General features: G+C 32.9%; 1 protein-coding gene across 1 annotated transcript; it reads left to right on the top strand.

Annotated features, from left to right (window-relative positions):
• The first annotated feature begins 6,419 nt into the window (after window positions 1–6,419).
• On the top strand, window positions 6,420–7,370 carry LOC132164089 (cytochrome b561 and DOMON domain-containing protein At3g25290). Its single transcript, XM_059574510.1, has one exon. The coding sequence runs from the start codon at window positions 6,530–6,532 to the stop codon at window positions 7,277–7,279; it is 750 nt and encodes a 249-aa protein (XP_059430493.1). The 5' UTR covers window positions 6,420–6,529; the 3' UTR covers window positions 7,280–7,370.
• The last annotated feature ends 7,694 nt before the right edge of the window (window positions 7,371–15,064 follow it).

The following is a 15,064-nucleotide window of genomic DNA, read 5'->3' as shown; positions in this document are numbered from 1 at the left end:
ATAAAATAATTATTTCGCATTCCAAAAAATACCCTAAATCCTTATTGTTGGCATAATCTCAAAATAAGTCATTGCATAGAAAGTAGTTGCTTTGTGAAAGCAGCCCATTCTATGAAGGCACCGATTCACATGGCTCACCTTTTGACTTGGAACGGATGTTCCACATATTGGCCCACCTCCAATTAAGTCCAAAATAAGCATACATTTGTTGAATAATATAGCCCACATGTTAGAAATTCAAATACAAGATATAAATGATTCTTTAAATGATTTTAAGCAGAAATAAGCACTCACAACTCAATATTTAGAGAGAGGACAGCCTATCCTATTTTTTTCTTTCCTTTTTTCTTTTCTAAAGGTAATCGAGAGAGGTTAACTCTAACTATTTTAACTAGGGGTTATTACTGTAGCACCTATCAGTTGGGAGCCGCATAAGAGGAGCTTAGGAGATAAAAACCATATACATTCATTCAAATTCGACTGAGCCATAACACTTGCTTGCTAGGAGCTATAAAGGAATGGCCTAAACGGTGGGATTTGCAATCGTTTATTCGAATTCGATTGAATCATAGCCTAACCTAGCCCTATGAGGGTATGAATAGAACTCAATGCGACTAATATTAATAATATTGACGATTCTCATTTCAAGAGTCAAACTCTCACTCTAATACATGCCCAACCACTTGGCATTTTCTTAAGACCACTAAACATCTGTGCTAGCCTATACTATTAGATCAGCCTATGCTATTAGATTAGCCTTTTAGATGGAATTATACAAATTTTTATAAAGGCTAGGCTAGAGAGAGACATTTTCAGGCTAAATTTCTTCATCACATTATTTTTTTTCATCAAGAAATGTAATTTTAATCAACTACCCACTACTAGAATTCCAAAGAAATGTAATTTTAATCAACTACCCACTACTAGAATTCCAATAAGAATGAGTGTTAGCTTATCTGCCCACCCATGATGTAGTTGTTATTAAATTAAATTATGTTCTTATGTGACACATGCACCACATTAAAATCTCCTTAAATCATGATGTTCCAATATATTCATGTCCACTAATTAAGTTGACAATTAAATAATACAAAAAAATAATTAATTTGCAGGGTCCTGGATAGAGCAATTGCAGATGACACCATGTCACCATCAATGGAGCTGACATTGAGGAAACAAAAACCTTTATTGGCCTGCTTCTCATCTTTGCCTCCACAATTATGATGAACTGTTGCCTTGCTCAACTCCAGACATTGTCAGTGCACCAAGGGAACATCATGAACAGAACAATCAACAACCTCAAAATCCCCACACAATATCCTTGTCAGTGTTTCAACTCTTCATCATGCTTGCCTCCATACCCTTATACGAGCATTTCATACGGATTTTTGGCTCCAAACTTTCTGGAAGGACCAACATAGTATTCCGACCACTTGGGAGAATAGGATTGGGGTTGGCACTGGCGTCCGCGTCCATGGCCGTGGCGACTCTAGTCGAAGCCAAGCGGCGGCACGAGGCAGTGCAGAATAACGCCGCGCTTTCCGTCTTTTGGTTCGGCTGGCAATACCATCTGCTGGGCTTTGCTGACATGCTTACTCTCGGCGGAATGCTTGAGTTTTTCTACTCTGAAGCGGCGGATAGCATGAGGAGTATGTCTACTGCATTGTCATGGTGCTCTACATCAATGGGATACTTCATTAGCTCTGTGCTTGTGAGCCTGTCCAATTGGGTGACGGGAAAATTGGGTCACCCATGGCTTGGGGGAAATGATTTGAATCATGCCCGTTTAGATCTCTTTTTCGCCCTCCTTTGCATTCTCAACTTCCTTAATCTTCTCAACTACACTTATTGGGCCAAGAGGTATTAGGCGGATAACGAACTACAACAATTACTTGTTTGAATTGCTAGTAATTAAAGCAATTAATATGAAAGACCTTATGTGAAATACGTCTGTCCAAATAAATTTTGGGTTGTTCGGCAAACTAGTAGAACATGTAGGTTTCATATAGAGTCTCTCATATTTCCTATTCAAATTAGTAGCATATCGGACAACTAATTATTATGAATCAGAATTCGTATTAACTGCCGCAGTTAATATGAGAGACCTTCTATGAAATACATTTGTTCAAATAAATTTTGAGTTGTTCGGCCAACTACTCTCGAACACGTAGGTTTCATATAGAGTCTCTCATATTTCCTATTTAAATTACTAGCAAATCGGACAACTAATTAATGTCGATCAGAATCCGAACTAGGCATGTACTTGAAAGTTGTAGCTAGCTCTGTTTCATAATGTGGTGTGGCATGCATGTCACTATGAATACAAGTTCTTATGTTACACATCTTATGAAAACAATTTCTCTTATATTTATAGGTCTAGGAAAGAAACTGTGAGAATATTGATTAAACGATTAAATTTATTTCTTTTTGTTAATTTAAACTTTTGAGATAAGTGATGATTTAACATAACATTAAAGCCCGTTCAGGAGTTTAAACCTTGTACTTAAAAAAAATGAGAGAATTCGAGTACAAACGTGAGAGAGAGAGAGTATTAAAATATTGATTATATAATTAAATTCATCTTTTCTTATTAGCTTTTAAGCTTTTGAATAATCCGTCATTTAAGGGCGCTCACATTGGCTTAGCCATTTCCTACTTTTATCTAAAATAGATAATCAAAACACTAAAAAAATCCTATGCATTGGATTATGGATCTCAAATGCAAAATACATTCTTGTTGCTTTTGTAAACAGTGCACCGCTCTATGTAACCGCATTGTTCACACATTCATCTCATTAATATAATATTTTTTTCTCAACATCTCTTTTTCAAAAATTTCTCCTATCATTTCTCTCTCCACCTCTCTCTTTTTCCAATCCAGCTCATTAATATAATGTTTCTCTTTCAACATCTCTTTTTCAAAAATTTCTCCTACTATTTCTCTCTCAATGTCTCTTTACTCATAATTTTCTCATACTATTTCTCTCTCTACCTCTCTCTTTTTTCAAAAATTGAAAAATAAAATATTTAAGAAAAATACAATCCTTATATAAAAAAATAAAGAAGGTTTTAATTTGCCATTTCGTATAAAAATATACAATGTGAATACTCTAACAATATATCAATTTCTTTAAATGTTGACCACAAATTAAATATGAAATAAAACGGGGCAAAGTGTATGTGTTCCAACTTGATGTTGTATAAAGCATCTTGAAAGAAGCACTAGCAAGAGCGGCAACGAGGAAATATGACTTTCTGGACAAGCGGCATTAATAGCGTTACAATTATTTGATTAAAAAAATAGATAAATAAGTTAATAAAGCCATTTATTTTAATATATAGTTTATATTTAATAAAGCCATCCAACATTATAGTTTTTTTTTTTTTTTTTTTAATGTCCGTACTATAAATGAAACAAAATTTGAACTAATGATCTTCACTTTATTAAATATGAATCTCAACCAATTAAACTACTGCTTGAAAACGATGTTAGAGTTTTTTTGTGCTTCCGTGAAAGCGGAGAAAATAATTATTTTATAGTAACGGCTCCTTGTGCTAAAGTTCTCAATTTTATTGCTTTTGGGCTGTCCAATAAGATTGAGACCGGATATGATGCTTACTTTCACATTCACCAACCACTTTTGTCTACCATTTTGCTTGTTTCGAAGCACGTTGCTACCCTACAAACAAATATCTTACTGCCCATTTATTCCCAAAGCAAACAAAAAACAAAAAGGCCAAATTAATAAGGAAAAAATTGCAAAATCAGTCCACGTAATTTACGGGTCAAGATTTTTTCATACTTTTTAAAATATGAGATTTTCATGTTTTAAAATCTAAGCAATCTATTTTGTTTAACGGTCTAAACAAATGTAGAGTTTGTATGTTATCGAGATAATTAATTTTAGTTTTTAATATGTTAAATCTACTTGTCTCAGTAACATAAATTTTTACGTTTGTTTAAACCGAGGGGTCAGATTTTAAAATATGTGAATCTCATATTTTAAAAATATATGAGGGGATCCAAATCATATAGCTTACTTGAGTTTCAATTAGTTTCTTGTGGTATCACAATGAATTTAGTAGTCATTGAGATATGCTAAAAAAAATAATTTAGTCCCTATAGTTAAATTCCGCCAACAGACTTAATAGATTCTAATAACGTGAAACGTTAGAACCAATAAAATTGTAACATGTGTTATATTTAAGTAAGTGTTATACTAATGGAACTTGACTGTAAAAACTAAATTATTATTATTATTATTGCACACCTTAGAGGCATTTTAAGTTTATTTTGATACCACATAAAACTAATTATAAATCACGTAAACCTCATTCACTAATTTTACTTTCTTTTTTTTTTTTCGATTAATAATCATTCATAAGAATTGGGCGAATGGTAAGAAAGCAGGAAAGATAAATTAGTAAGAGGAACATTATAATATATGTCTTAACATGTTGCTCATTGCTTGCTTTTGAACTGACATAAAAGTAAATCACATGTAGTTAATTATAAATCATGTAAACTACAAAAATTAATTTTATATTTCGGGATTAATAATCACACGCGACACTTGGCCCAATGGTAAGAAAGCAGAAAAGATAAATTAGTGATATGAACATTATAATATATGTCTTTAACATGTTGTCCCTTGCATGCTTTTGGACCGACGTGAATTCAAATGGCTTTTTTTTTTTTAAGGTTGATCACATGCGAGGATTACCCAAACGGTAAGAAACCGTATATAGTCCGTGAATCAAAAATGGTTCTTTAATTTCAACGAAAAGTGTAGTCTACTTCTGATTGGTCGCACTTATCTCTTCGATCCTTTTAATAAACTCAACTTGTGCATATATTATTACATTTGAATATTTCTTTTTCTAAAAAAAATAAAAATAAAAATAGCCTATGCTCTCTTAGAGGGATCTAGATCCACTGAAATTCTTAAGGAAGCTTTAGTTTCTGGAATTTCAATAGATCCTGATCTCTCTTAGAGCATGTTTGTGATTGCGTTTGAAAAATAAAGCTTTTAAATCAAAGAGAGCTTTAAAAGTGCATTTTGGTCATTTTCAAACTTTTTAAACCCTCAAAAGTGCTTTTATTTTATTTTTACCAAACACGTATTTTTTTTTTCAAACCGACTTTCTGAATATTAAACCCACTTTTAAACCTCTCAAACACACACTCAAACAAATCTTTAATTTGAAATGTCTTTTTACAATGTGTCCCTTTTGTTATGCAAAAGGACACAAATGTCTTTAAATTATTTTAATAAAACAAAAATATTTCTAAAAATTCGAAAGGTAAGGGAAAAGACAGTGTGTGACCCAAAGTGAGTTTGGCACTATTTTTTTCTCTCTTTTTTTTTTTAAAAAAAAAAGTAAATTTAAAAATTCAATTCTTATACAATTAATGTACAATTTTTTTTTTTTTTGGTTGGCCATGTCCGTACAAAAGGGGAGGGATTCAAACTAGTAACCTCCACTTTATGAGGCGTAATTTCAACCGATTGAGCTACCTCTTAGAGACCAATTAATGTACAATTGATATGATGTAGAGTGCCCATAAATTATTGGATTTACAACACTTTTATTAATTACTCTACTTCAATAAGAGTTAAATTTGTAGGATTGCTTCTTGTGTTTTGATTTTTTATTAAAGATATTTTGTCATTTGAAAGACATTGTAAATTTTTTAATAATTTGAAAAATGACATTAAACCAATCTTTTGTTTGGAGTTATTACAAATTAGTTGTTAGTTTGAGTATTTAAAATTGAGAGGTACATGTAATTGACCAAAAAAATAAAAAGAAGGTTTTATTCTAGAACATGAGAGAAAGCAGCAATCACATTCACATGTGGCCGACGAAATCTCTGTAATGGGAAGGGGCCAAATTCCGAAAGTCGCCCACCGAAGGAAATTCCAAATTTCCGAGTCCACCTTTTTGGCTGGGCCATCCGTGTCTCATTCAACACAACGGTGAAAATATTCAAATAAATAAATAAATAAAATTGACTAGAATAAAAAAAAAAATCCTAACCCGAAAGTCATTCGGTTGGCACGTGGTATGCACACCATTGGCGAAAGGTAGACGTACAACGGAGCAGCACGCAGCCCCCATCCATTTCCATCTACTCCTTTTTTTAGGATCAACAGATTACATCCACTAACGATTTTTACCCGCATCAACCGCGTGTTCTCTCTTTTCACGCGGATAGAGTCAACCACTTACTAAATCGAGGAAAATCAACCCACGTGGCCAATCAAAACACGCCACGTCCTTTTTCTTCTCAAGTCTGATATTTCACACTGACCGTTGCCAACATCACAGCTAAGCAACCCATAATAAATAAATATTCCTATAAATCTATAAATCTATATATTATATATATATATATATATATATACACACTCCCTCTGCCTCTACCCATCTCCTCCAAGCCTTGAGGATCCCTCTGAAACTGCTCCGAATCCAGAAGAATTGCTAGAATCTGATCCCGCGCTAGATCTGTTTGCCTTCAGAGAAAATGGGTAGGCTTTGTTTTTCATGTGGAGCGGTCCTGGGGGTCTTGGCGGTGGCTTTGCTGGTGGCGCCGGGGGAGGCTCTCAACTGCACTTCTCAGAAGTTTACGAACAAAGAGGTGTACCCCAACTGCACAGATCTCCCTCATCTGACCGCCAACCTGCACTGGAGCTTCAACGTCTCCAATTCGTCGCTGTCGGTGGCATTCGTGGCGCCGCCGGCGAAGCCGGGGGGCTGGGTGGCGTGGGCTATCAACCCCACTAAAACCGGCATGGCTGGGGCCCAGGCCTTGGTGGCCTTCAAATCCAACGGCACCGTAACGATCCAGACCTTCGACATCAAATCCTACAATTTCAGCCAATCCGGGTTGAAGCTGTCTTACGAGGTGTGGGACCTGAGCGCCGAGGAATCCGGCGGGACCATCAAGATCTTCGGCAAATGGAAGCTGCCGGCGAAGACGGAGAAGGTGAACCAGGTCTGGCAGGTGGGTCCGGGATTGTCCCCGTTAGGCTACCCTATGGTACACGCATTTGAGGCCGAGAATCTCGCCGCAAAAGCGGTCCTGCAGTTGGTCGGCCAAGCGGCGGCCATCAGCCCTGCCTCCGAACCTAATGCGTCGGCTCCCGGACCTAATGGGTCGGCTCCCGGATCCAATGGGTCCGCTCCTGCATCTGGGGCTCCAAGAGGTAGAGGGGAACTCGGTGTGGGTATCTCCATGGCTGTATTTATGATTCTTGGGAGTTTGATTGCTTAGTTTTTGAGATTCCTGCTATGTGATAAAATCATTTGTATTGGATGAGACGTTTTTAATTTGAATAATAATTTTATTTTCTTACCTGTACTCACATTTGATCCCAAAAACTTTCTTCTTCTCTTCGATCTCCAAGTGCCACTGTATGAAGTCATCGTTCATCGCCAAAAGAAAAAGTTGTCCGAATTTGGCCTTTTTCTATTATTCGCACAACTCATCAATTTTTTTATTATTTATTTATTTCTTGAAATTCTGAGTAGTGATCACGTGAATGAGATTTGAGATTCGCGCATAAACATGTTTTTGAAATCGACAGATCTCACGTGGTCTTAAAGAAAAGTTTACGAGGTTGGGTACCAAGGTTTGACTCTTTATAACTAATAATTATTTATACAAATATGATTAGTATTAGTCGTTATGAAAGTTTAGTTATATTGAGGAGTATTTGTCTATTAAAAAAATAATAATACTCTTCAAATGTAATTAATTTGATACTCTCAAGTTAATTTCAAATGGGGAGGATCTTGTTTAGGCTATGATAAAATTGGGTGTTTAGGCTCTTCTTAAGCGGTACCTAATGGACAACTAGATATGCCATAGGTAGTCGCCCTTCTTGCCCTTTTGGTTAAATAAAAAAAAAAAAACCTATGATGCAAGTTGATTATAGATTTAGGTTAAGTGGGTAACAATAAATCATGACTATCTAGAATATTTAATGAGCTGTAATTCAGTTGGAGAGTGGTTTTCGCTCTTAAGAGCTCATTTCAACGGCCAAACAGTTCAAAATTTAAGGAAAAATGTTCACATTATTAATTATGGAAGTTGAAAGTTCTGGTCTATATATTTTGCATTGCACATGACATTTTGCGTAGTAAGAATTTTCATTTAAGCCAAGATCCAACTTTATGAAAAATAGGTAAAAAACTGTGCTATTTAAAATTAAACTGCTGAACAAGAATTACTTGCCACTCTTTGGCTTTTTGGCAAAACTTTGCTCCTTACTCCTCAATCAAGAATGTGTGATCTCAGGGATCGTAAGACTTTTAAATCTTCTCACCAATGACTGAAAATAACAAGGGAGTGTGAGCTCCTTCCTTGCTTTTCAAAACTTTAACTTATTCTCGAGAGTTAACTCAAAAATATTAGTTCTTAGTAAAAACTAAAGAGCTATAAAGATTATCTGTCTTTGCAATAGTTTCAGATTTCTCTATTTATAGGCTTGGAACAATTAGAAAGTGTTGTGATCTATTGTGTAAAAGTAAAATAAAAATAAAAAATCTTTTACGCAGCAGAAAAACAAATAAATCTCAAGAATTTTGATTTTCAAGAGAAACATGACTAGATTAAATTAAACACACAAGTCTATGTTACTTTACATGGTAATTCAGCCTCTCCTAGGCATTGGAGCGTAGGACTTCATAATCCTAGTTGAATGCTTTCAGCAAATTCATAGTAGGATTTCATGCTCATCTCTTGTTGTTCTTCATGTTCTTTGCGTTTTTCAGGAATTTGAACTTCTTGATGTTCTTGATGAACTTCTTAATGTTCTTTAAGTTTTTGATGAACTTCAAGATCTTTGAACAATTGAGGAATGAATTCCTCCATCAGATCTTCTTAAATTGGATTAACTTATTAATCAATTTTCTTGGGCGTTACAAAAATAACCTCGATACGTTGAGTAATTGCATATAATATTGTAGAAACAGTAGCTTCAAGAAGGAATCTAAATTTTTTGTTAGAGAAAAGAGTGATAGGTAACATTCTTATTGTTTTAGATTTAATGTGAAAGATTATCCTCAAACTCGGGCCTAAGCATTTTAGTGGGTATACTGAAACTTTTACATGTAGAAGGTGAGATACATTCTTACAAGGTACATAAGGGTAATCATGAATTTAAATCAATGACTCAAGAAAAATAGGTAGTGAATAAAGTGACAGTAAATAGACTTTGGTTAGACTATAGAATGATTTCATGGAGGAGTAATATGCAATAAATAAGTATGTCGCGAGAATTAATTGATTAAATCAAAAATACTTATTAGAATGCGATCACAATTATTTAGTGGAAGTAATTGTAATTAACTAGAGTCGCATGACATGGTCAAGGTAGACATGATCACAGGCATGTTGGAGCTAATAGTATTTTTTTTTTAGGTCACTCTTTGAGCTGATGTTAATTGACTAGTATTTATATTGAGTCTCAGTTATATATTTATTTACTTGGGATGCTTTATTTTAATAAAAAAATTTATTAATCTAAGTGGCTAATTGAAAAAAATTGGACTTAGAGATTTTTTTTTTTTTTTTAAGGAAATATTAGAGCTCTAGGCTCATAATTGATAATTTAATTCATGCAGGCTTGAGAATTAAAAAGAATATTGGGCTCATGGTTTTAATTCTTATAGGCTTGGACATAAGCTTTGGGCTCAATAGAATTAATATAAGAGCCGAAGCTAAGTCAAAGAAATATTAGGCTTAAGGATAAAACCAAAGTCCAAGTGCTAAAACATTGGGGAGTGGGCCAGGGCATTTGAGCGCATGCTATGGGCCCATGGCCATGTAGTTTAAGTGGCAAGGGAGTAAATATTACTTCCTTGGTCGACTTACTTGCTAGATTGGGATTACTAATCCCAGCCATTTACTTCTCCTACCCCTTAAAGGATCCTAGTATTATAAATAGAGGTCCAATAGTAAAGCAAAAACATAACTTGTGATTTTGTGAAAACAAAAACACACTCATCTCCCCACAAAGACGAATACACAGCTTATGGAGAATTTTTTTTCATTAAGTTTTGCTTCTAGTTTTTTCTCTAATCTCCTTAACCCCCTCAAACTACCACTTTAATGACAATTTACCCCATAAACTATTAATTACGACAATTTTCGCCAATACCCCAAAACTACTAAAACAATGACAATATATCCTCAATTTTATCAAAATGACGAAATTAACCTAAATAAAATAAAAACAAAAATACTAAAATTTAATTTAATTTTTTTCAAAATTTTAAGGGTATTTTTGTCTTATTGAAATTTCTATCGGGGTAATTTCATCATTTTGCTAGCATTGGGAGGTACATTATCATTGTTTTAGTAGTTTGAGGGGTACATTATCGCAATTGATAGTTTGTGAGTAGATTGTCATTGAAATGATAGTTTGAGGGGATTAAGTGGACTTTAAACATTTATTTACAATACAGAGAATACAAAAAAATAGGATTGATAAAATCAAATCAGTATCGAATATTTCTGATTTGATTTTATCAATTACAATCAATATTAAAGATATTCTCATAATATCATGTCCCACACCATATATTCTAACAGCGTGAAAGTTCAAAGAGATTTTTTAAAGTTTTCCCATTTAAGATTTATAATTTTGAATTTTAGTTTATATTTTGAATTTCAATTTTATTTGCTTCAATTACTTCTCCAATCGTATAAGTTTTATTGCTGTTGTCATTTTGCTATAATTATAAACTGTTGTGCATGTCATTCTTGGATCAGAATGATATATATCTGTAGAAGCAATATTCATACTACCTATTGGAAATGATATATTAACAAAATTTGAATATAAAAATTAGATTACTAATCTTGCATGAGAATGAGTATTAAATAAGTTTTTAATATTTAATATTTAATATAAAAATACTTATTATAATATCATTAAAATTGTAAAAGTCTTTTGTATTGAAGGACTCCAAGAAGCTCACCTGGATCTTCAAGACTATCGAAGTTGACCGCTTTCTTGTCCGACTCACGCTAGCTACTTATTTAAAATGAAAAAAATAAAGAAAAAGAATCAACCCAAAGATTCGCATCTTTCAAATTTTTTAAAATATGAAATTCCCAAAATTTAAAAATTTGATTTTAAAAAATTTAAAAACACCTCAGTCCAACCAGCACAAACGTCATCCTCGTGAATTTAAACATCAATTAATTGGGACAATGAAACCGCATTTATCTGCAAGCATTTAATGCAAAATCTATTATTAGATAGTACGTAAAATTTATTGCAACAAACACTTTGGTACGTTTCACCGCTGGCGCATTTTTTGCCCCATTTTCCGGTGTATACGTCAGTGATAGAGTCATCTTTATGGAAGTTTGACGCCAATATGAATTCACAAATTATTTTGGTATGAGAGAAATTTTAGATTGCCTTGTTTTTTTGTTTTTTGTTTTTTTTTTTTTAAAAAAAATTATTTTCTTTTTAATTAATGGGCAAGGAGTACTTTTACATTTAGGAATTATGATACTTTTTTTTGCATCTAAAACAGGAATTACGATACTTTCTATTTCATTTGAACTAAAAAATATTCAATTAGTTACAGTAAATTGATATTTTTGTTGTTCAAAAAATGAAAAAATAAAATAAAAATACCATTTTACTATAACTAAGTTTATTTGAATTGGAGATGATCTTGTTCCTTATATTAGGGTTGTAAATGAGCCAAGCCGAGTATTGGCTATTCCGGATCGGCTCGTTTTAGAGGGAATATAAATGAGTCGATCTCGAGCTCGAGCCAAGCTGGGAAACCCATGCTCGAACTCGACTCGTTGGGAAGGTATATTGGCTCGGGATCGAGCTTGAGATCGCTAGAAGGGTAAATTCGAGCCAAGTCGAGTACTCAAGTGGCTTGACTTAGCTCAAACTTGACTTTTACAGAAGAGTTTCAAACCGGTTATTTTGAGCCCGATCGTGAGTTCGAGCTCAATTAACAAGCCATGCGAGCCTTAAATGTGTGACTCTGCCCGTTTAAGGCTCGTTTAGTGTGAAAAAAAAAATAATAATAAGGCAACTCTAATTTATAGTGGAATCAAAACACTTGAAGAAAAACATAAAACTATATTCTTGAGGAAAATATTATATTAGCATTCCGCCATATGGCATTTACAAATTACAAGCAACTTCAAAATGAACTTAAACAACAAATTACAAGCAACTTAAATTACAAAGAATAGAAAAGCAAATGAACAAATTACAAAGAGAGAAAGATTACATAAATGACTATAGTACAACTAAAATTAGGGGTGGGCAGATTAACCGAAAACTGACTAATTGGCCGTCTACCAGCTTCGACCGAATCGATATTAACCATAACCGATATTAGCCGTAACCGAAAACCTGTTTTCTTATTGGTCCCGTTTGTTCCGGTCCGGTTAGAAATTCATTATCGGCTGGCTAACCAATATAACTGTTAGTGGGCAACCCAAAACGGCGTCGTTTTGGTAGCCGATATAATACCTCTCTAAAAATCAGCCCTAACCCTATCTTGCCTGACGCCTCTCTCACTCTTTCTGCCTCTCAGTTCTCACATCTGCAAATCTACCGCCCTCCCCTCAGCAGTTTAGCTCTCACGATCTGCTCTCTCAAGTCTACTCTCTCACATCTGGACTTTTCTACTTGTTCTTTTAGGATATAGAGAAAGGTCTACTAGTACAATAAGGAGTCCATATTCCAAGTTTAAGTCTGAGTCATAGTTTATGTTGGAGTCCTTTCACTACAAAAATCGATTTTTTTTTTACCAACAATTTATAACGTGTCAATGGTACTGACATGTCAGAAAACCCTTCTAACGTGTCATTTTTTATGTGTCTCAACAGTTAAAATGATAGGTGTCAAAAAATTCAAGTTTTTGATGTGGTAAAAGTGGAATGTCACATCAAAAAAAAAATTTGATGAGGTGAAATTTACCACGTCACATCAAAAAATTTTGACGTGGTAAATTTCACCACGTCAAAATTTTTTTGACATGTCACACCGTTTGCCACATCAAAAATCTTTTTTTTTTTTTTTTTTCATTTATATATTTTTTGAATTATTCAGGTTTATACCTAGATTTACATATTAACCTGATATCCAATACATTCAATATATATCAATATATCTAATATACATTCAATTTAATACATTCAATTCAATACATTCAATATCCAATATCCAATGCATTCAATTCAACTCAATTCAATTCAATCCAATACATCCAATAAATCCAATACATTAGACATTCCCAATACATCCAATTAATCAAATACATCCAATTAATCCAATATATCAAAATTTCCAATACATCAAACATACCTAATACATCCAATTAATCCAATCCCATTTCGAACATATCCAATACATCTAATTAATCCAATATTTCAAACATATCCAACCCTATTTCAAACATATCCAATACATCCAATTAATACAATAGATCAAATATATCAAATACATCCAATTAATCTAATACATCGAATACATCCAATCAATCCAATTAATCAAACATATCCAATACATCTAATTAAATACATCAAACATATACAATACATCCAACCCAATACACATATAAAATTCAAATTCAATTTGTATATACATCCAATACATATGAAATTTCAATACAAATTAATTAAACAAAATTCTAACACATATACTACGTTCCAACGCAACACAACACAAAACAAATATATACATAAAAAATACGTTCCAACACTACAAATATCTACATCCAAAATACATTCCAACACAATTCAAAACAAATATACAATCAAACTATCGTTGTTCTATACAACACAACAAATACACCCGTCTCTGTACTCCCTCGTACCTCTAGACTTTGTTATCCAACTCTTGTCTATAGCTTTAGTTACTGGAACTCTAATTGAATAAAATAAATCTAGGTTAGTTAGTTGTTATTTTTTTTTTAGTGTATTTATTTAATTACATCGTTTCAAATTTTTTTTTTTTAACAACTAAACACATACATTTAGTTTTAATTATAACATCTACATAATCTAAATTTGCAAAACCTAAACAAAATTAAAGATATTTAAATGCATTTGTTATACATGGGGACCCTAGATAAAATAGATATAGCTAGCTAGCTAGGTTATTTGTTGTTATTTTTTATTTTTTTTTATGACATTTACATAATCTAAATTTGTAAGACCTAAATGAATTTTTCATATATAGGGACCCTAGATAAAATAGATCTAGCTAGCTAGGGTATTTTTTTTTTTTTCGTTTATTATATCATTTATGCATTTGTTATATATGGGGACTGTAAATAAAATAAATCCAGCTAGTTATGTTATTTGTTTTCTTTTGTTTTTTCCTTCCTTTTTTTTTTTTTTTTTAACATTTACATATTTATTCTAAATTTTCAAAATCTAAACAAAAATTAAAGTCCAAAATGGATATGCATTTGTTATTTGTTGTTTTTTTTTTTTTTTGGTTTAAGCAAGTTTTGAGGTTTTTTGGTTCTGATAACGTGCATTTGCAAAACCTACACAAAATTTATGTCTAAATCTAAATGCAAAAACCTGCACAAAAAACCTAAACCTACACAAAATTTAGGCCTAAATTAAAATGCAAAAACCTGCACAAAAACACGTAAAAAGTTTTTGATGTGCCAGTATGACACGTCAAAAATTTTTGACGTGTTGAAAGCCGACACGTCAATAAATACTTTATTGATGTATTTATTTAGCTATGTCAAAAATTATTTACATGACAAACATGAGTTACTATTTGTCACGTCAGTATAGTCCCTGATTTTTGTAGTGTTTATTAATTAATCTTTCTAGTCCTTCTTTTACTTGAATTCCTTATCTTATAAATAGGGGATCATAGCTGTAGTTTATTTTCATAAAAAAGATTAATAAACACTGTGGTTTTCCTCCATTCCTAATTGAAGTTTGTGGTCTCTCCTATCCAAAATGAGTTATTGTGGTCTCTCCTATCTGAAATGAGTCATTATTATCAATATATTTCTATTATTAGTTATGGGGTCCCAT

Source organism: Corylus avellana, chromosome ca1 (genome assembly GCF_901000735.1).
Source record: "Corylus avellana chromosome ca1, CavTom2PMs-1.0".
NCBI lineage: Eukaryota > Viridiplantae > Streptophyta > Magnoliopsida > Fagales > Betulaceae > Corylus > Corylus avellana.
The sequence above is the reverse complement of the archived record's forward strand: the minus strand, read 5'-3'. Positions and strand labels throughout refer to the sequence as shown.

Coding starts and splice junctions, on each gene's coding strand:
- LOC132164089 (XM_059574510.1), top strand. CDS start 6,530: ATGGGTAGGCTTTGTTTTTCATGTGGAGCGGTCCTGGGGGTCTTGGCG.